We start from the raw sequence: 21,843 nt of genomic DNA, 5'->3' as shown, positions 1-21,843 counted from the left end.
CTTCCCGCGGACTAGTGGATGAGCTCAGCACACGTTTACCTGGCAGAGGTGCGCTCTCAGCTACCTATTCTGTGGCTGCCTGGCCTGCTCACAGAAGCCCCTGTCTCTGGGGAACCTGCTCCCTACACCACAGTTAGCATTTCAGGGAAGGGCTGGGGGCCACTCAGCTTCCCTGATCTTTCATCCTCCATTGCACAGTGCCAAAGGGGTGGAATTACTATTATTATATATATATTTAAGACGTATGACTTTGAATCCTTTCATCTCCCAAGCCTTTCAGAACTCTCCCTTGAAACAGCTGGAGACAGGCCCCCCTCTAATGTTGTGGGGCTGGGGATGGAGGACAGCAGGAGGCTCACACCCCTCTGTCGCAGGATTTACAGTCTAATCAACTAACTACTGTTCTGAGATATGTTCTCTCTGCTCACTGTGACAGGTACACGTTCCGAAAGACCTGGAAGGCCAGGTTTGAATATGGAATTTTTAGATTCCTCAAAGTTCTGTGCCAGCGTGTGGCAGCACAAGGAGAGCAGGGCCCAGGCCCCAGCCCTGCCCCTGGTCCATCCCACACTGAGAGGAAACCCCAGCCTGCGAACTAAGCTCCATCTATAACCCCTATGAACAGCTCGCCCCTGGCCACCGTGGGTGCTTCCAGGTGTGTTCAGGCCACACTCACACTCAGGAGCACAGACATGGGGAAGAGTGTGGGCCCTGGAAGCAGGCTCAGGACCGCTTGGGTGGGGAACTGTGGTTTCCTGGGTAGCTGGAGCCTGGTCTGGGAGAGGGGTGTGCCAGCTCCAGTGGGCATGTCACCTTGGCTTCACAGACTCCCTGCCCTATGGGGAAGGTCACAGCTAGGGGAGGGCCAGAGAAGTGCCCTGCAAGGAGTGGGACCCAGGACAGGGCCACTCTTGGCCAGGTCCAAGGGCAGTACTGGATCTCTGTCGTGTCCTAAACAAGATCCTAAAACAAGGCTGGGGGCGGGGCTGAGTTAGCAAGATGGGGCTTTATGACCTTGAGCAAGTCCCTCCACATCTCCAGACCTTAGTTTCCTCCCTTGTCCTTGAGGGAGTGGGACTGCTTCCACATTCTAGAACCTTCTGCATAGTCTAGGTAGCAGACGAATTCAGCCCCCTCATTTTAACCAGCAGTGCTAGGACACTGGCCCCCAACCCCCAGTGAAGAGAGAGCCAGAGTGGGGAAATGAACTGCCTTTATTTCTTGATTTCCCATCCAGAGATCCCAGTATGAAGATGCTGGCTTTACGTAGGGGGGACATCACCCGAGGACTTGCAGTAGGGGCTGAGGGACTCGGGCTGACCAATGTGCCCACCTCTGAAGACACCCCACCTCGGGCTGATGTCGTCCACTACAGACCACCAGGACGATGGATGGCCCACTAGGCCTGAAGTCCCAGAGACTCAGGCACATTAAATGGCTTTGTACAAAAGCCCAGGAGTGTCTCTCCATCTGGTAACAAATGGGCAAATCCCATTTGAGGTCTGCTGTCGGGGGACACCTTTCCAAAACAAAGCTAAAACCCCACTCCGGAAAGATGGTGATGAAAGGCAGCCCACAGACATGCAGGACTCAGGACCCTGTAGAGACGTGGGGGGCTCGGTACACAGACATGAGGACCAGGCTATGCACTATGGGGACACAGAAGGGAGGTCATGGTGCTCACAGGAGTCAGCAGGCAGCCAGGAGCTGGAGCTTAGGACAGAAACCATCTCTGCCTAGAGCATGTCCTCAGTAATGGGGTCCCCGGTGTGGAACCCCAGGCAGTGTTTTCCTAATGACTGAGGAAAGACCGAGAACCTGCCTGGGCGTGGCCTCAGGAGGTCACCCTCTGCTAGCGAATCTCCTAAACAAGAAATGGATATGAGGGGCATTCACAAAACAGAGGCCAAAGTGCAGAGAGCCACGAGGTCAAGATGGTGCCGGGGGATGGTGAAACCACGAGGGCCACCCCTTTGGGAAACGTTGAGAAGCGAAAGGCCACTGCTCTGCTATTGTCCGCATGGCAAGCACCCAGCTGAGCCTCCACCCTCTACCCAGCCAGAGCACGGGTTTGGTGGCTTTCTCAGTACTTTTTCACAGTTGGGTCTCTTCCTGGGGGAGCTGCATCCACATGAGGCTGTGCTGGGCTGTGGCCAGTTAGGGGTCCCTCAGCGAGTCCAAAGCTGGGAGCCACCCCAAGAGGACAGGCCCACCTCCCTGCTTTGTGGTTCACGGGCCTGGAGAGGCCGGATGGCCGGCTGTCTTGGCTGAGAACGCCCGCATTTCCAGAGGTCAGAGGAGCAGAGAGGCCTGTACCCCAGACGCTCCAAACGGGATGAGAACAAGCTCAGGCAGCCCCGCAGGTCTGAGTGTGTCTAACAGTGCTAAGCCAGTGCGCGGCCTGCGGCGGCAACACTCCAGAAGAGAAGGGGTGCTGTGGGTCAGCTATTGGCCAAATGGCAGTGATGGGGAACAGTTCCCAGGTTGGGCATGTGGAAGGTCTTCGGGTACTTTGGATTAAGACAGGATGTGGTGGTCCTAAGTTCTTCCAGTCGGACTGAGTCAGAAGAGCATCTTAGCAGCAAGAGTTTGTCCTTGTTTTTGTCGCATGAAGTTGGTGGAAACTGGACCAAGTGGTGCCAGGTCAGCTTGACGAGGGTGGAGAAGCTGCTGCCAGTTCCGTGGGATGCAGCCCACCTCTCCTCGTGCCCCTCAGGTGAAGTAGCGGCAGGGCGTGGAGTCGATGTAGCAGTACGGGGTGCACTGCAGGTCTCCATACGACCTGAGGGAGGCAGACACGGGTCAGGGCGGACACCCGGCACTGGGCAGGAGGGCTCCTGCCCAGCCCTGAGGACAAAGCCAAGTTCTAAAAGGCCACCTCTGGTGATGTTTGTCAGACCTCACCCAACAGCAGCCACTGCTCCCCCAGTACTAAGGGCTCAGTGTTCTATAGAGGCTGTTCTCGTTCCCGTTTGGGGTAAGGGGCTTGGGGCAGCTGAGCCCAGGACTCTGGGGCTTTTTCCCTTGAGCCCAGCTGAGGGATCTGGGTGGAAGGGGTTGGCAGCCTTGCTCTTAACACAGCATCTCCAAGGGACTCACCCCATTCTCAAGGCCTGAAAGTCTTCCCGCGCAGTCCATTGCATTGTACTGTACTGATGCAGATGTTCTATTTCTGTGCAGTCCAATATGGCAGCCACTCGCCATATCCGTGGTTATTGAGCTCTTGAAATAAGGTTAGTGTGATGGAAGAATTGGATTTTTAATTTTATTTCATTTTCATTAATTTAGATTTAAATAGCCCCATGTGGCCAGAGGCTACCATATTGGACAACACAGTCTATACCTCTGTAAGCCCAAGTGCCAATCCTGAGACAGTGTGTTATACATTATAGCCATATTCACAAGCATCCCCTGCGGCTTCTAGGGGTTAGGTGAGTGACCACAGTGAGTCAGTAGGTGAGCCCTGGGCTCTGCGTGATCCTGTACTCCATGTCCAATTGTCTACACTCAGTTGTCTCCATGGAGCCATCAACCAGCTTAGACCTTCCGCCAACTCTCTGGCAGGTGCCTATTAGGAGCCCTCCTTACTTCAGGGAGGTGGCAGTGCCGACAGACACATAGAGGCAGTGTGGTCCTGGCCAAGCCTACAGTGCTCAGGGTTTGGGGGTGACTACAGGTCTGTAGTTCCCCCAGCCTCGTTTGATATGTTGATATGCATCTGGGGGTGAGCACTGAGGAGACCGCCTTGGAAGAGAGAGCAGAGAGGGTGCGATAGAGAGACAGGTCTTGTGTCTGCTTCCTAGCCCTGCTGAGGGCCTGGATCCAAGCCTAACAGAAGAACAGGGTTGGAAGCCAGGGCTGGAGAACTTGGACTCTTGAGGGACTTAGGAGGTATGAGGGGCCAGCAATCCACTTTGGAGCCAAGGCAGAAGCAGGATGTGGACGGCGACGGGGAGGAATGGCCTCCCCCTTTTCCCTAGAACGTATACAACTCTGGTTCTGTGAAGATTAAGGGGAACATGGCACCATTCTGCACCTTGAAAGGAGCCTGGGAGGCCATGTTCTGGGCATGGAATCAGTGCCTCACAGGGCCAGTGGCCCTCAGTTTGCTAGGAGATGTCAACGTGGAGGCCAGTACACTAGAATACTTATCCGGAGCAACATGAACACCCACTGAAGAGGCTCGGAAATAACTCGGGGGTCCTTGAGGGGAAGACTAAGCTCTCGGGGTTTTCTTGGAGGAGCCAAGAGGCAGCAAAATTAGATATTAAAGCTGGTGTGATCTCACTTGCACCCACAGGCCTGCCGGGGGTGGGAGACGGCCCAGCTGGTGGCTGTGTCTGTCTCAGCTCGGCCTCAGCGGCATGCAGGCTGCTCTGAGAGGGCCACGGAGCGGTTATGTGTTTATCGCCTGTCTCCCCCGGGGGAGCAGGGACCATGTGCTTGTTATTTGTCACCATACCTCACTGTCTAGAAAGTACCAGGAACAGAAGAGGCACTTTAAAATATTTGTGAAGGAGAGCAGGGGTGGAGGGAGGCAGGGGTGTCATAATAGCATGGGAGGCAGTCCCTACCCAGGGAGATAGGTCTCGCACGTCAGGTAGCCAAAGTCGGAGCCATCACAGTCCTCCACGCCCTTGTGCCGGTGACCGTCTCCACAGTACGCCCGGTGACAGCCTGAGAGGACACAAGGAAGTGAGCCCCGAGAAGGGGCAGGGCTGGCACAGACCGGCCTCGGCCTGTAGGCATGTGTGGCCTCAAGGACCCGCCCAGAGCATGCACCCCCTTGAACAGACCTCCACAAAGCTTCAGATGAGTCCAGGGACTGTCCCTCAGACCCCTGAGTCCCACACCGACGGAGAACAAGGAGCCCGGGCTTCAGCCCAGACTGGCCACCTCCTAGCCGGGGGACTGTAGGCAGGCCACTTGGCTTCTCCAGGCCCCGCTGTCCTTATCTCGAACCTGGGGCATGGACACCGCCTCCCCTCACAGACCACTGAGGGTTCCCGTGGTGAGGGGCAGGAGACAGTGAGCATCGGGCACAAGTGACAGCCACAGGGGCTCTTGTCTGTCTACAGAGAGCTTCCAGGGTAGGTAAGCCCATGTCCCTGGGGAGCCAGATGAGCCCCAACGGGGTCTCTGTTCTCACACAAGGGGAGAGTCTTGGAGTATGAACCCCACTCTCCTCTCCACAGGGCTTCGAGGCCGCATCAGTTCCTTCCTGCTGTGTGATCTCCTATTTGATGGTGTCTCCCCCCTGGGCAGAAGGGATTCAGGCAAAGCCAGCCTCCCAGGGGTAACCAGGTGACCATCCTGGGACCTGTCATGGGCAGCGCAGCTACCCTGAGAGAATCAGCAGCTTCTCATCCCCACACCCATACTGCACATGCCTTCCCCTCCACACTGTCATCCTTCCCCTGGGCTTCTTGAGGGCAAGGCACACGACTTTGCAGCTACACGTCCCCAGCCCTGAGCCGGGGCCTGGCTCCTCACAGCAAGGGCATAAAAATACTTCAGTGAAGGGGTGTCAAACCCCCTACTACCCCCAGATGATCCATGCAAGCGTCCACTGACAGAGCAGTCAGTACCGTCATCCCTATCTCTCAGCGGAGGAAAGTGAGGCTCAGAGCTGTAAACTGCCCTCCATCCCTCAGTTGCCAGGCAGCCCCCTCCCTGAGCCCCAGGGTGAGCCGCTGCCTCTCAGCGCTGCCTCTCAGCCGGTATTCAGACTCTGTTCTGTCTGACTCTACAGCCCAGGCTTTCCACCTCACCTCCTGCTTTTGTTACTTTACAGAAAAAGAAAGCAAAGCAAAGCCTCCAGCACTATGCTGCCCGCCTCTCTCAGGAGCATCCCATATGCCTGAAGGCAGCCCTGGCCAGCCCACCTCCCCGAAAAAGGGTTTTCCTCCTGGGGCTCCGGCTGGTGGAAGTGAGTCTTGATTCAAGTTCTTGGCTTCTCCTTTTTGCCTTTCACTCCTGTATCACCTCTATCTTTTGATAAACACTGTGGACTGGAATGTAGGTTTTGCCAAGAAGTAGGATCTAGAAAAAAGGGAGGTCCTGGTGGCTTCTCTGGGGGCAAGATCCTTGACACCAACCCCCATGACATCCTGGATGGTGGAAGAATTAACATTTGGCCTGAAGGGGGAGGGTCATCCCCACAGCAGGCGGGTACACCCACCCTCCGGCTCTCCAAAGGTTCCAAACCAGCACAGCTGGTGTCCAGGACTTGCCCTGACCTGCCCCGCTGGCAGTTCAAGCTCCAGGCCGCCCTAGTCTGGGCCCACTTACTGATGCAGTCATCGCCCACATCATTGTTCCCATCATCACACTCCTCGCCGGGCTGCAGGACCCCGTCCCCGCAGGAGCCGCGGTGGTCTACAGTGTAGTCCACAGGGTAGAAAGGGGTGAGCTGGCCAAAGAAACACACCACAGTTACCAGGGACAGCACGCCAGGCAGGTCGTTGGCACTGGGGACGGGCTCTGGGTGAAGGGGACACTGCTGGGGGCCGGCCCTCGGCTTCCTCCTGGGTGGGAAAGGCACTCCTTTCCTGTCGCCCAGAGCTGGGCTGTTGGCAGCAAGGCGGGGCCAGATCAAGATGGCAGCCTGGAAGTGCAGGGACGCGCAATTGTCTGGAACCTGGGCTCAGAGAGGAGGTTCTATTTGGGGAGCAGGGGCATGGAGAGCTGCTCAGAAACAGTGAGGAAAGATGCGCAGCCCTTCCATGGAAACAGACTGCCGGAAGCTCTGTGCCAGGCCCAAGTGTGGGCCTTCCCTTCCTTTAAAGATGTGTCCCTTTCCTGGGCAGGGTGTGACCTGAGTGCCCGCCTTGGGTACCTGGATGGGGAGCCAGCCAAGGCTGTCCTTGAAGTACAGAGATCTCTGGTCTCTGCGGAAGGCAATGGCATTTTGGGTGTTCAGCCTCTCAAGCTCCTCCTGGTTGTTGACCACAAAAATCTGCCAGAGAACACACTGGTGAGGATTCCAGAAAACCCCTCTACAGGGAGCCAGGGAAAAGCTGGCGGAGGAAACAGACTCTCTGTCCTTGGACTGGTAACAGTGGGCAGGGGAGTTCGCCTGTGACGCTCCAGTGTTCCTCCCAATGTGGGGAGGAATGTGCTGATTCCCACATCTTCTCAATTCAGTTCCCAAGGTCTGAGTTTGAAATAAAAATATCCGTGATTTATAATTTTTTAAACATTTAAAATATTCCCAAGACTTGAAAAAAAGGGTGATGTCATCTAGTCAAGTAATTCAACATCTGGAAATGATTCTTTAAAAAATTCTTCTACTCAAAGGTGTTCATTACAGGGTCATTTACATTAGTGAAAAGCTTGGGAGTACCCTATAAATATCCGACAGGAGGGCACTGGTTAAACAAATCGCGGCATAGCCACATGACGGATGGCTGATTAAGCATCCATTTGAATGATATTTATGATGAACGGGTGTCCAGGGTTTACTTCAAAATAGTCCAAGGGAGGGTGGGCACTAGTGTGCAGGCGTAAAGAGGACATGAGATTGGCCATGAGTTGATGATTGTTGAATTGGGTGAAGGGTACATGGAGGTTCATTACATGATTTGTTCCACTTTTGTATTTATTTGAAATTTTCTATAATTTTTTGTTTTTAAAAAAAGACGAAGAAAACCCTCCAAAGTGGACCCATGACCAAACGGACAGTTTGGTTTTCTTCTTTTGATTTTCCCTTATTTTCCAATTTCCCATAGTGAGTGTGTACCAAGTATAATGGGGGAAATAAGTTTTACCAAAAGGCTTTTACAAAGTCCCGAGAGGATCAGGTGGGACGGCCCAATGGAAGACCACCCAAGCCTTCACCCAGAAGAGCCTTACCACAGGGACTCGCGTGGAACTGGGCCCGTACGCGGATTCCCCGTAGGAAGGGTTATTCACATTCACGGAGGTTCCACACAGACATCTTCCAGGAGGCCCAGGAAATCCTCTTTCCCCTTTGGGTCCCGTTACAAGTTGTCCTAGGAAGCAACAGATTGCTGTGTTACTAGAGCCCAGGAAGAGAAAACCACACAGCCCAGGGGATGTGAGCAACCTTCACAACAGAAGAAAGGTTGAAGTCCATGGTATTTCAGGGTAGGCCTGAGGGAGAAGTTCAAAGAGATGCTTTTGATCCAAGATGCAGAGGAGGCGATGTTCTCTGCAGTCCCTCAACCACGCTAGGTGTGGCAGCATCTTTCTCAAGCCTCTTTCTCCCTCTCCTCTTTCTATACTTTAGAGACTAGACAGGTAGGCATTCTACTTCCCAGAGTCCCTTGCATCTGGAGGTGATCACGTGCCAAACTGTTGGCCAATGCAAGGACTACGGTGGGAGAAGGGTGGGCATCTGGGAAAGTCTATCCTGATAAGGGAGAAACATAGCTGATGGGAGACATAGCTTCCTCCTTCTTCCTGCCTTGAAGACAGATAAGATGTCTGGTGCTGCAGCAGCCATACTGCAACCATGAAGTAACAAGTGTGAGAAGAGAAGCCAACATGCAGGAAAGATCAGGGCCTCCTGGGGCCTGGGACCCTGAGAGTGACACTTAGAGGCTGAACCAAAGCCAGCCATCGTCCACCTCTGGACTTCCTTGTTGCATGAGAAACAATTTTGTTTAGACCATTTTTAACAGGGACTTCTTACTAATGAACACATTGCTGATGGATGACTTTTATTTTTTTACTCATTTTATTTAATTTTATATATAGGAGACTTACAAAGGAATTCCTGAATGTGGGTTTCTTTGATTTCTTCTGGAAGAAAATGAAATGTTTGAAATGCTCAGCATATTTATTCTGCCTTGGTACTGAGAAGAGCATCCTGAAAGGACGTGGTTGGGAAGTTTACTCCCTGCAGTGTGGGAGACCTGTTAGGGAGCCATTCTCACCTCAACTTTTAAAGGCCCTGATGCCCAGGCCACACCCCAGACCAATTCCAGCAAGACTGCTGAGACCAGAATCCAGGCAGCCATATTTTTAAAAGCTTTCCAGATGTTTCCAGCTTGCACCAGGGTGAGAACCGCTGGTCTTGGGAAGTGGTCCTTGCACAAGCCTTTCCCCCACCAGATTGTTCTCCCGTCGCCATCCCTTCCTCCTCCCCAGGGGCCTCCTAGCTCACTCCTGATCTCAGTTCAAACATCGCCTCCTCAGGGGAGCCTTTTCAAATGCTCACACTCCGTCATGTTCACTTTGGGCACAATTTCACAGTTCTCTGGGCCTTTTCTTCACAGCACTTCTCTCTGCGATTCTGCATATTGTGAGGTTATGGATCAAGCTCCATCTCCCCCGTATGACATAAGCTCCACAAGGGCAGGCTTGGTGCCTCTTTTCATTCACCAGGGCTTGACACACAGTAGGGGCCCGGTACATGTTTGAAGATTGAATGAATGAATGCAGACTAACTGGAAAGAAAAGGTCTTCGGAAAAGGCTAGAAGTGACACTCTGGTTGGCAGAAGAGTGCTAGAGTGAGAGCCATCCACTGGAGGAGAGGAAAGAGGAAACGATGGGGACTGAAAAAGGAAATAAGTAAGTACCTCTCCTCCTGGGAAAATAAGGGGAGTCTGGAGACCAGCCGGCCATGGGTTTCAGGTTGTATAACATCCGGGGCAGCCAGCAACTGGGGACACCGTTTGCAGATCACAGAAGGGCAGGAAATAAAATGAGCCCAGGGGAGAGGTCTGTTCAGGACCCCAGGGAAGCAGCTGCAGCTGGAGGAGGAGACCCCAGTGCGAAGACCCCCACAGCCTGAGCCTTCGTGGGCTCGTGGACAGGTATGTCCAAGATCAGAATGCTGCTGGCCTGAGGGAAGGGAGGTCTGCCAACATCTACCAAGTTATGGTTGTTCGTTCTAACAAGAAAAGTGAACACAATCGTGTGGGAGGAGCTCCAGTCTTGTGTTCTGATATTTTCAGCAGTGCCCGGAGAGACAGAGACTCCACCAGCCCAGGAATATTCTGGGTAATTAAGCACCCAGGGAAACAGAGGTGGCAATGCTCTGCAGCCAAGGACTGGAGAGTGGCACCGGAGCAGCCTTCCAGCAGGCTCTGTGACCCCAGCGACTCCTCTAGAACCATGGGCTTGGAGAGAATGGAGAGTTTGTCCCATTATCCAGCCCATTAGTGGTGAGGCTGAGGTCTGAATTCATGTTTGACTTAACACTATGCCGTTCAAAAGACATACAAGAATATTGATGCTTGCAGGAAGCTGGCAATTCCCAGGTACCACGTTGATTCACTTATACCCTGTCTGGGTGCAGGAAGGACTCAGCCAAATTTGTAATTCGGTTATTGCAAATTACATCCTAAAGGCATATTGCCTTCATTCCCTCCCTTGCCCCCCAGCCCCTCTTTCTCTGTAACTTGGGTGATAAAAAGCTCCCACCCTCGCCACCTCCCCCAGCACCATCCCGCCCCACAGCACCAGGCACCAGAGCCAAAGGCAGCCTCCCGAAAGCACGACAGGACACGGCAGGGAGCCTCCTTCCTGCCACCGCTGCAGTTTCCCTGCTGCTTCCTCCCAGCTGTCAGAGGGCATCTGTTACCCCTGCCTGTTTCCTGCCAGGCAGCACTGAAGGGCACAGCAACCCGAACTTCCCCACCTCGGCCTCCTGGAGCTCATCCCGTGGGCCTGGCCTGGCCTTTCCACCATCCCCTGCAGCCAGAGGACCCTGCGCTCCATCTTTGCCAAGGATCCTCCCATCTCCACTGGCTGCCGCAGGAGGAGCAGGTCTGAGAGGGGAAACTGGGAGAAGGCAGAGGAACCGCAGAACCATCTCCATGCCACCCCCAGCTCCCACTCTGCCCCTGCAGCGGCTGCATGGCTGAGGGGAAAGGGGACCAGGAGTCACAGACTGATTTTGACCAGGTGTGGCCACCAGTCAGCTCTGTGACCTTGGGAAGTCACTTCTCTCTGAGGCTCAAAGTTATTATTTACAAAGGGAGGACTGGACTAGACCAGGGAGCTTAACCCACCGTGCACAGAGCCTGAGGGTCTTCCCAGATGGATTGGGCAGGGGTTTGAAACTCTGGGAAGCAGTGTGCAGAATCTTGGATGTAGGTAGACACAGTTTTTTTCCCTGAGAGTGGGTTTAAGACTTTTATCAGACTCTTAAAAGTAGTTTCAGGAATTGCTCTGGGGGCCTGTTCCAACTCTTGATGATCATCCGACTGGTCCCAGGCATGGGGAAGGTCTCTTTTAAACTTCACCCCCCTTTCCCTCCCCAGCTCCCAAAAATCATTTCCACAGAGCAGGATGATTGCTCCATTTTCTTTAGCTGCCTCACTCCAGGAGGCTCCTTAGAAAGGAAGTGAGTCAAAGGAAGGCAGAGAGGAGATATCAATCAAAGAGATGGCCGCGTTGTGCTCGGCGGCTGTGCAATAACCCCAGGTGGGACAGACTGAGGGCCGTAGCGGCCCATTGAGCACCTGTAGGGTCCGGGCCCAGCCGTCCCACCTGCCAGTGCTGTGGGGATGCGAAGCTGACGCAGCCACAAACCCTGCCTCAAGGACTTGCCATCCAGGAGGAAGATGAAACACACCTGCAGAAAAGTTGCCACTGGAGGGGCCAGAGCAGAGAGGCCATGTACCACTGGGGCCCCAGGGAGGGAGAGCCATCCGTTAGGGACCAATGAAGGCCTTAGTGAAGAGAGGGCTTTGAAGGAAGGAAAGGATTTTGTTGAGTGGTCGAGAGGATGAGAGGAACGCCATTCCAGGCCACGTGGACCCTGAGAAACTGTGGGAACATGTTCCAGCTCTGCAGACAACAGCATGTCTGCGGGAGGGCAGAAGGCGGTCTGGCTGGGATCTGGGGGGGATGGAGTGGTGCACAGGAAGGGGACACGTGCTAGGGGAGAAGGACCAAGGAGAGAAAATAGGACTACGCTGGACCTGCTAAAGGGATGGGGCTGTAATCCACCAGAGACAGACAAGACAGAACAGTAGGCGTTTAGTGACCTGCGGAGGTCTCCAGGCCCTACCCTGCTCCCCCTACTCCAGGTCCCACAGTGGGACCAGGATTCAAAGCAGAAGAGGGCTGGCCTTTACAAATCGATACGCACAGGGAGACCAGTAAGGTCTTAGTTTGCCAAGGATCTCCCGATGCATCTTCCCCTCATACCCTCTGGCTACTCCTCAGTTTTGTAAGCCCCTAAATACCCCGAGGGCCAAGAGAGTCCCTTCTAAAGGCAAAACCTAGGCTCAGGCCATGCTCTCAGTCTCTGGGGCTTGCAGCTCATGGTCATGGGCTCAAGAGGAATGGTACGCATGCCAGGACCAAGGAGGGTGAGTACTAGTTGGAAGGACCCCCAACGAGATCATCCATTCAACTCACAGAAACAGGTTATAAAGGACGGACACACGGCCTAGGCTGCATCTCAAATCTAGTTCCCTTAACAAAATAGAAACAGATGTGGCAAGATAACTTATTGGGATGCTAGCTGACGTTTGTTTTCCCAGTATATCTTCCTCTCCCATTTTCAAGGAGGTAGCAAAGCTTTGTGCTTTCTTGCCCTTACTTAAAACAGGTACTATCTGAGCCTTCTGCCTTTCCATCTTCGTTCTCAGAAGAGAAAATCTCCTAAGAGGGGTGGCACTGTATGAGGAGCGTGAGGAGGGAGGGGGCTAGAGGCTGGAAGAAGAGGGACCACCCCAGACAGGGACCCCTGTAACCTGGAGAAGGGATAAGGTCCTCAGAAGGAATGGTTGTGGGGAACTTCTTGGGAAACTGAACCTTGGGGACCAGGACTTCCAGCCTTGGAAATGTTCCGATACCCAAGCATTGCATGAGGATGGTGGTCACCAGGCACCCAAGAACCACATGGCCTCAGACGACAGGCATTTCAGAGGTGGACAGGGTAGATGAAAGGTTGGAGGGAATTCCTGATTTTTTTCTGCCATAATTCCCCAGGATCCTTGCCCAGTCCTGTCATGGCCATTGAAGGGTTGAAGAGAACCCCAATAAGGCCTGAGGTTGAGCTTTCCTGGCATCCTGGCAGGTGGAATCTCAGAGCCAACTTTAACTTGGTTTAAAGGATCTAACAAAAGAATGACACTTCTTAACCCACCCCATGTTGTGGTTGCAAATATATTCCCATAAACATAGAGGGAAAGAAGTGCACTGTAGAATTTTAATATGCCTTCATTTTCTTTAAAAAAATTAGAATAAAACCTGTTTTGATTCCTTTTGTATAACTGAGGACAAAGCATCTTGCACAGTCAGTAAACAATCTTCTTGGACCTAGAGAGGCTGTGTTTATATAGACGTTGTGCTAGGAAAGGGCTTACTTTGAGCTTACACAGGAGCAAAATAAATAAAGGGCTCAGCTCATCAAATTAAACAAAGGGAAACAGAGTTAGGGTGTGGCTTTGCCCCCTTCAATGGTGGACTTGGATTTTTTTTAGTGATTTCTTTCTATATTCAATGCAAATCAATAGGAACTCTTTCATAACACTGTGTAAGATTAAAACATTTGCAATGTCATCTTTACTTCTAGGGTTAAGAGAATTGCTTGGAACCATGAAATGTTTCTCTAGAAAAAGGTGTTAGATGATGAAATATGTGTCTGGTTTTTTTCACTTAAAGGATAAATGACATCACCAATGTAATTCTTTTTTTCTCTCCCCGATTTGTTCTCTAAAATGCTAAAACAAAGCCAGAATGATGTTTCTCTCTTTTGTGTAAAAGTTGAATGAGCCAAGTTGTGGAGAAATTATAAATACATCCAAGTACCTCAGGCAGTTTCTAACTCAAAACATAAGGCAGCCCTCTGCTGGCATCTCCTGCACCCTCTCCAGGGAGGCTGGCCAGAAGGGTGACACTGTAGGTCCAGTGAAGCAGGGCAGCTCTTACCTGCCGATGGGGGGCCCGGGGGTCCTGGGGGACCTGGACGGCCAGGAAGACCAGAAGGCCCAGGCTTGCCTGGTGGGCCCACAACTCCACTATCTCCCTTCTGCCCCTGACAGAGAGAAAGGCAGAGCCCGTTATGACAGCATGACACGGCAACTTCCTGCCCCATTTATCTCTAAATCAGGGGCCACCCTGCACTTTGGAGTAAGAGCCCAGGGCAGGATGCGGCCCCAGAGCTCTTGACCACCAAGCTCCTAAAAAGCTCAGGGCAAGCGACATTTGAGACTGTGATGGTTGCAAGTTGGCAGACATTACTTCTTGCTCCATCCTGGAAACATGGCACATGGCAGCTCAAGGAACCAACCCAACCCACTCCCTCACTGGGTAGATGAGGAAACAGAGACTCAGAAAAGAGCAGGGCTTTTTGCCACTCACCTAGCATCGAGGCGGCAGAGTCGGGCCTAGAACTCAGGCCTTCTGCCTGCTCGTCAGGACCATTTCTATTTCCTCACAAGAGCTGTTTCCACCCAATGACTTCCCATTGTTCTCAGGATAAAGACTCAGCTCCTTACTTCAGTCTACAAAGCCCCACATGACTGGGCTTTCCAGTTTCATCCTGGCCAGCCTTTTAGTGTTTTTGGTCTTCAAGAGCACCGTGCCTTTTATTTCCCTCCTCAAGACCCTTCTCACTCCCCCAAACTCCTCTCCCCTCCGCTCTGCCTAGTTAACTCCCCGCATCCTTCAGTTCTCAGCTAAAACGTACTGCAGCAAAGCCTTCCCCAACCTTGCCAGACTGAGCCAGTCCTCCCCATCACAGCCTCTCAGAACGTGGCCCTTCTCCTTCATGGCATTTAATCCAGATCATAACTACACTATCATGTATGTGCTCATTTCATCAATGTTTCCTCACGAGACTCCCTGTGGGCTGGAATCTGTCTTGTTGACCTCTCTTCCTCAGATTAAATGAGGGAGGAGGAAGAAGCTGAAAACACAAAAAGGAAGCAGTGTTGTTGAGCTATAAGTCAGGAGATCTGGGGTTTCACCTTGGCCATGAGATCCTGGCTAACTCATGTCACTGTTTTGTGCCTGAGTTTTCTCATCTGTAAAATGGAGACAGTAAACATATACCTGCATAGGTTTGTCGTGAGGCTAACAAAGATCTCAGAGGGGAAAAGCAGCTTGCACAGAACCAAGGGCTGTGTGGGGCAAGCTGATTATCATAGCAACCGGCTTGGTTGCAACTTTTTCACATGTTTAAAAAAGTCCTGGTTTCTTAAAGAGAGGCATACCTGCAGCAATAGCCATTCCACATGGGGTGTCCTCTTTGCTGCCTGTGTGGGAGGGTCAAGAGCAAACATTCGCTTTTCAGGGCTGCCCCTAAGAATAACCCCAGAAACTAAGGCTGGTGCGTGCTGTAGGTTCTTTCCCCAAACAATTTGCTAGTTGTCTGCTCTTGCCCCAGGCCTAACCAGGACAGTGATTGATGCCCGACATCTTTGGCCTGGATCCCTCTTCTACACTTGTGTCTTGGCAGGCTTGCCCCCGTGATGAAACATAATCTTCCCCAAGTCTGGGAAGCAGGCATACTGGGCACTCCTTCCAATCACAACGGTGACATGTGACCTGCTGCCTTGTCAACATGGCCCTGGGGGCTCTCTCAGCAATGTCCAAGGAGTTCCTAAATTCTTAATATGGGACCTGTGAGGTCAGAGTTTGTTTCCAATTTCATCCTGGTGGAGGGAGTTCTTAAGCCTTTGCCCAAGCTGAAGCATTCCTTGAGGTAACCAAGATGGGTCCCAGAATGGCAAAGGAAGTCACACCATCTTAATATAGCCACAGTTAAGGCTTGTTTTTCTAACAGCCATGTCAGCTGGCTATGAGCACAGGAAGTGCACAGCTTGAAGGAGCTGGAAATGCTCCTTAATTCTGACACCAGCAGTAATGGAATATTCTGCTTAACGGGTCACCTACTCAGAACAACCCATGTCTCTATGAGCAGAACTCACTGAGCAGCACTTTCCAGGAAAAGCATTCTTTATTCCTTTATTGCCACAAAGCCTATGATCCCTTTCAAGGAGGCTGCTCTGTCTTTTTAACTAAAGGTTTTGTAGTAAAGTCAAGAGCTACTGTCTTGGATCTACCTGAAGGCAGGTCCCGAAGCATGAAGCGGGTGGAAAGACGATGAGTTGTGGGGAAAAGCAGGTCTCAACTCCCTAAGTTCTAATCCTGACCTGGAAGAGGCTTAGCTGAGGGTCCTGGGCCGGCCACTCCACTTCCCTGGTCCTCAGAGTTCTTTTAACCAAATGGAGGGAATTGGATGAGCTGGTCTCTAAAATCCTCTGGCTCTGAAATCCTAACCTCCTGAAGTCCCTTCTGGATTTCTGCTTCCAGGGTTTAGATTGACTTATAATAACCTCCAGAAACTCTCAGCACCACTGGCCCAACAAACACACGAAATGTAAGATTCCACTAGGAAATTAATTCACGATAAAAAGAAAGTACCATAGCAGGCTTCCGAGGCCAACAACTCAAGTATCTGCTGACTGGAAAGGCACTGAGGGTTTGGAGAACACTTAGGTGGTTTATAACATCTTCTAGAAAGGATCAGCTCGTTTCCCTAACTTCTCTGAGCTCCCAGACATGTTCTGGCGTCATTTTTAAGCTTGTTGCAACCAAATCACTCTCAGCAGGGTCAAGAAATAGCCTTCTTGGCTTCAGTCCTCACCAGGAAAAGGCAAACACTGCCCAAGAAAAGAACTAGAGGATAGAAGCAACAGGCTTCTTGAACCCCAGGCGTAAAAAGTTCTGGATGGAAATCAGCAGTAGGGAAGAAAATGATTTTAGGAAAAAGATTTCCCTTTTTTCCTTATTTTTCTAAGCCTAGTCCTTAGGAAATTGCTCTCTGTGGCATCATTGTAAAGCCATGATCATGCCACCCATTGTAAAACTTTGAAAATTGAACTGGCATCTTGTGACTTCAAAAGTGATTGTAGAATCTGAGTTATCCAGGTTGGAGCCTGTGTCATTCCTAAATTCTCTTGGAAAAGACCAGAATTGGCTTCATGGTTCCAAACCCTAGCTGCATATTAGAATCACATGGACAGCTTTAAAAATAAAATAACAACCTGGGGCTGGCCATGGCATAGTGGTTAAGTTTGGCACGCTCCACATTGGTGGGCTGGGTTCATGGGTTCGGATCCCAGGCATAGACCTACACCACTTGTCAGCGGTGCTGTGGCAGGCGACCCACATATAAAAGTGGAGTAATGTTGTCACAGATGTTAGGTCAGGGCTAATCTTCCTCAAGCAAAAAAGGAGGAAGATTGGCAACAGATGTTAGCTCAGGGTTAATCTTCCTCAGCAAAAAATAAAAATAAAAAAATAACAACCCATGCTAAAGATCCGGGTCAATTCTACCAGAATCTTTTGAAAGTAAGGCCTAGGCATTGGGGACAATGAGAGGCAAGGAATCTGTATTTAAGCAGCCCCCTCAGGTGATTCTGATGTAAGCTAAAGTTTGAGAACCAGGGATCTAGCCTAAGAAAAGAATGGAAATATCAGAATGGAAAAAGTTTTGTGCCCAAAGATATTAGCCTCTCAGCATCATATATAACTTGGTTAGGTCGCTCATGTCCAAACAATCTATTGCTTACTCATTTACTAAAATCTGATGCAGACATTTATAAAAGTTACTTAAAAATTCTTAATGAATATCTGAAGTAACAAGCAAAAATGTGTAGATAGTGATTTTAAGTTAAAAATTTACGATGTAATAACTATATTGGATATCAAAGAAACAAAACACTAGAAAGTTCACAAAAGAAACAATACTCAAAACAAATATATCAAAATGGTGACAGTGGTTCTGCTTGGGTCTTGGGTCTTAGGTCTTTAGATGATTTCCCTCCTATTTTTGTGAATTTTCCAAGTTTTCTGTAATGATCATATATTACATTTATAATGAGAAAGGAGGTAAAAAGCCAACAAACTGACAACCAAACACATAGAAGGGCACATCTCTCTGGAAAGACTGTCCATGGGGACAAAGATGAGAGGTTTCTCTGAGCCCTCAGGTGGCTCTAAGCCAACCAAAGCAAATGTACCTTCATCCTTCCTCTCCGTCTCATTTCACATGGTTTGACATGAGAGCCTGCTACCAGGGGGAATTCTGAATTAAAAATTTCCCCAACCCTTTAATAGTGCCAATAAAGAGGATCACTTACAAATTGGGATCCTGAGTGGGGAAAACCACACTACTGTTGAGACCCAGAAGACCCTTCAACAGCAGGGAAATATCTGCGCTGTTCTCCAAAACTCCATTTGTGTCTGGGGCATTGAGGCAAAAAGCAGGTGTTCTGGGTAAATGACCAGATTTGGTTTCCATCCCAGTTGCTTTAGTCAAGATAGATCTGTTCTTATGATCCAAAGATCCACTCTTGCTTCTAGCCTTGGACAGAGTTGGATCAGAGCATCCTATCCCATCCTCCTCAAACTATGGCCAGCCTAGAGAAGCCAGGAGGTCCTCAAAGTGATGTTGCTTCTGCCCATCAGCCCAGAGGATGCTGGAGACTGGCTCTATGGAACATCTCTGATAGACTCCACCCAGCTGCCTCACCACAGGCCAGGAGGGTCTGACCGCATAGGTGTGGGAGCCCTGGGATGGTTACCTGCTTGCCTCGTTTTCCTGGTCTTCCTGTGGGTCCCCGGTGTCCTGCTATCCCAGGCTCACCCTTTGGACCCATTTCACCCTGGAAGGAAGAAAGAGATGCAAGACAGGAATTAGGGTACGTGGAGCAGGTACATCTCTACAGGTCTATCCAATCATTGGCGACGAGGGCAGTGTACTTGATGGCTCCAAATCCCTTCCAAGTGGGCTGCTCTGGGAGACTGGGAAAGTGATGAGGTCATGTGAAAGGCAGATAGGTTTCTCAAGGAAGAAGAAGGAAAGGAGAAGGTTACCCTGGGTGGGTGACGACTTATCTGAGAAAGCCAGCTCCCAAGCACCACGTATTTTGGTGTCCCAAGTCACCCTCCAGAATGGCCAAAGTGGGAGGCCCCTGCATTTCAGTCACACGTGTGCCTGTGACAACACAAGCTGCTAGGGAAAAATGCTTTCACTTGTAGTTGAAATTTTATGTTGTGTTTCAGTGTTTTTTGTAACATAAATTAAAATCCATGGGTTTTTGAATGATTGGACACAGTTTTGAAACTATATGAGTAGGAACTTCCCAAAGTTCCTGCTCATGTAATGAGCTTTACTTAGGGTTGTATATTTTCCCACTCTTCAGTAAAAATTGCTTTGGGTTCCAGCTCACTTCCATTTGATTTAGATGAAAACTCTTTTGGGGAGAGATGTTCCAGACATACGTTCAAATACTCAATATAATTATTGTAAAAGGCCTGGGAAACTATGTACACAATAGTCCTAATTGAAAAGCCCTATTTTGAACTATCAGAACCACACACACCAACTTTAGAATTCCATGGTTTATTTGCTCTTTCATAAAACCCACGGCTCCTTTTTAGTTTTTTTTCCTTTCTCCCCATGTTCTTCTAGGATTCTAGGCCCACTTGCTGTTTCTTTGGATCATGAACCCACAGGGCATCATCCCTACCTCCAGTAATCCCTCCATGGCCCAGAATGCACTGCCAACAAGCTAAGTTTAGCAACAGCAACTATGAGAGTTTCTGTTAGTCAGCAGCCAGTGGCCATGAAGAGCTGTCCCAGCCACTCGGGGAAAACAATAAACACTGCAACAGCTTTTCACACGGAGGTCAGAAGAGGTATAACACAATGGAAAATTCCAGGGAACACCAATATACAGTAAGCCTCAAGCATAAAGCTCTGAAGTTATCCGTTGGCTCAGCTAATGTAACAAATTTGTCCCTACCCAACCTACCAATATCTTGCCTCAAGCAGAATTGTCCTTAAACCTATGCTTTCTTTCCAACCTGTCGTGTCCTTCAGTATTCCAGGCAATGAGAGAGTGAGAGGATAGGATGGAGTCTACGTGGCCATGGAGATGTTTGCACAATTTTCCCCGGCTGTTTAGAACGGGCCAAAGGGTGTCTTGTTTGGCTGGGAGCAAACAGCAGCATAACAGCATCATATTTTGGAAAAGATTGTTCGAAGGAAGTGTGGCCCTTCTCTTCATCAGCTGGAAGCAGCCAGTAATTTCTTGATCTAATTTCTCTCCTAAGACCTAATTACGGTTATCATATCAGCTCTGTCTTAAAACAGCCTGCCATGAAAGGGAAAGAGAACTCTAGATGGCAAGTCTAGCAAATGGTGCAGAGACCAGAGAAGCTGTCATATTTAATTTTACAGTAATTTATTATACTTTGATATTCACTGTTGCTCTGAATGAAAACCTAACCTAAATATTTTAAGATAAAATTATTTTTTCTCTCTTAACGTTTCCTTTAACTTGTTTATATAATTAATCTATTTATTTTTAATCCAACCCTCCACCTAGGGGAGAAGGAACAGCGTTTTTGACAGCTTAAGACAGTTATAAACTATAATAAATTAATGTCAGATGATGGAAATTGTTTAAATATGCTCTGCTGACTGGGAGAAGGTCAGATAAAATTGTTTATTCAAATTTGGAAAATAAAACATTAAGGCGAACTTGAAAAAAACTTAGAATTCTAAGAAAGCATCCCATTTGCATGTTTGAAGAATATTATGCTTGGAGGCCAAGGTAAAAATAACAGTTTCCCGGGGGCTGGCCCAGTGGCGCAGTGGTTAAGTGCGCACGTTCCACTTTGGCGGCCCGGGGTGCACCACTTTCGGATCCTGGATTCCGACATGGCACCGCTTGTCGAGCCATGCTGTGGTGGTTGTCCACGTATAGAGGAAGATGGGCACGGATGTTAGCTCAGGGCCACGCTTCCTCAGCAAAAGGAGGAGGATTGGTAGATGTTAGCTTAGGGCTAGTCTTTCTCAAAAAAAAAAAAAAAAAAAGAAAAGAAATTAAAAAAAAGAAAAAATAAATAAATAACAATTTCTCGTGTCAATGCCTTACAGTACAAGGAGCCACCGTTCCGATGTTAGATTAGGAGCTGTGCTCAGCGGCATTTATGCACTCTCTCTCTTTATTCTCTGACATCTCCCCTCACCAGCCTCCTCTTCCTCTTCCCCAGAACTTAACCGTAAGGATAAGTTTCAAAAAAATCTACCAGTCAATTGCCACCTCCACAATTTTTGTCATATCTGCACACTACTCTGTTATTTACTGAATGCTTTTCTTTAAACCAACTGAATTAACTCCTTTTTTAAATTAAGCCTTGTCCCAAACAAGATGTCCATGAAATCCCACTAAATATTTAACTATCAAAATAAAAAATGTTTGCTGTCACTCAGCTAAAATGACCCTGAGTACCTCTGGCAGTACGTGTGGCACCCGTGCAGGAGTGCTGAGCTGGGTGTAGTGAGCAGTGGCATTAAGCCAAAGGTACCTGCGCCTCTCACTGGGACCCTTGACCACCGCGGCTGAGATCTGTGTCCCTCGTCATAACGCGTTCTGCTTTTGAACATTACCATGGCCCTCCCAGAGGTAGGAAATGCGAAGAAGGGGCTCTCTCCACCTAGATGGGCGTCCTTTCCCTCCCACTGAACTGGAGGGAGGTCTCAGACCATCCTGCACCCTCTCACCAGCATGTTTAGCAGCTTGCTTCTCTTTCAAAGCAGAATCTTCCACGGCGAAAACCAGTTTCCTGGCCTCATGGACAGAGCGGCAGACCTCTTTTTGCTGTGCTTGGAGGGTCTAATTTGTTACGGAGGCCTATTTTTACGATTTCTAGGTACTTACTTTCTGCCCCAACATTCCAGGAAATCCCGGGAAACCCTGTAAAGAGAGCAACAAATACAGTGAGCGCCTCTGAAAGAACGTGGGCGAGGGTTGTGGAAGAGCCGGGTCATTTTCAGGATGGAGCCCTGGCAGCCAGTCACTTGTGTAGTTGATCATCTCTATGCAGTGGCCATT

At 50.0% G+C, this 21,843-nt stretch overlaps 1 protein-coding gene across 3 annotated transcripts in view; it reads right to left on the bottom strand.

Annotated features, from left to right (window-relative positions):
• Window positions 1-1,203: 1,203 nt before the first annotated feature.
• COLQ (collagen like tail subunit of asymmetric acetylcholinesterase) overlaps window positions 1,204-21,843 on the bottom strand; it is a 37,443-nt gene continuing 16,803 nt past the window's right edge. For 2 of the 3 annotated variants that reach the window (XM_046650276.1, XM_046650422.1), the window contains 8 exons: window positions 21,670-21,705; window positions 18,523-18,603; window positions 13,859-13,964; window positions 7,855-7,994; window positions 6,839-6,958; window positions 6,292-6,412; window positions 4,575-4,677; window positions 1,204-2,782 (listed from right to left, as the gene is read on the bottom strand). In XM_046650276.1, coding sequence (XP_046506232.1) covers window positions 2,713-2,782; window positions 4,575-4,677; window positions 6,292-6,412; window positions 6,839-6,958; window positions 7,855-7,994; window positions 13,859-13,964; window positions 18,523-18,603; window positions 21,670-21,705 — 777 coding nt within the window. In that variant the 3' untranslated portion in view covers window positions 1,204-2,712. The remainder of the gene's footprint in view (window positions 2,783-4,574; window positions 4,678-6,291; window positions 6,413-6,838; window positions 6,959-7,854; window positions 7,995-13,858; window positions 13,965-18,522; window positions 18,604-21,669; window positions 21,706-21,843) is intronic. The other variant, XM_046650351.1, reaches the window with a different exon arrangement.

The sequence above is a fragment of the Equus quagga genome, chromosome 1 (assembly GCF_021613505.1).
Source record: "Equus quagga isolate Etosha38 chromosome 1, UCLA_HA_Equagga_1.0, whole genome shotgun sequence".
Taxonomy (NCBI): Eukaryota; Metazoa; Chordata; class Mammalia; order Perissodactyla; family Equidae; genus Equus; species Equus quagga.
The sequence above is the reverse complement of the archived record's forward strand: the minus strand, read 5'-3'. Positions and strand labels throughout refer to the sequence as shown.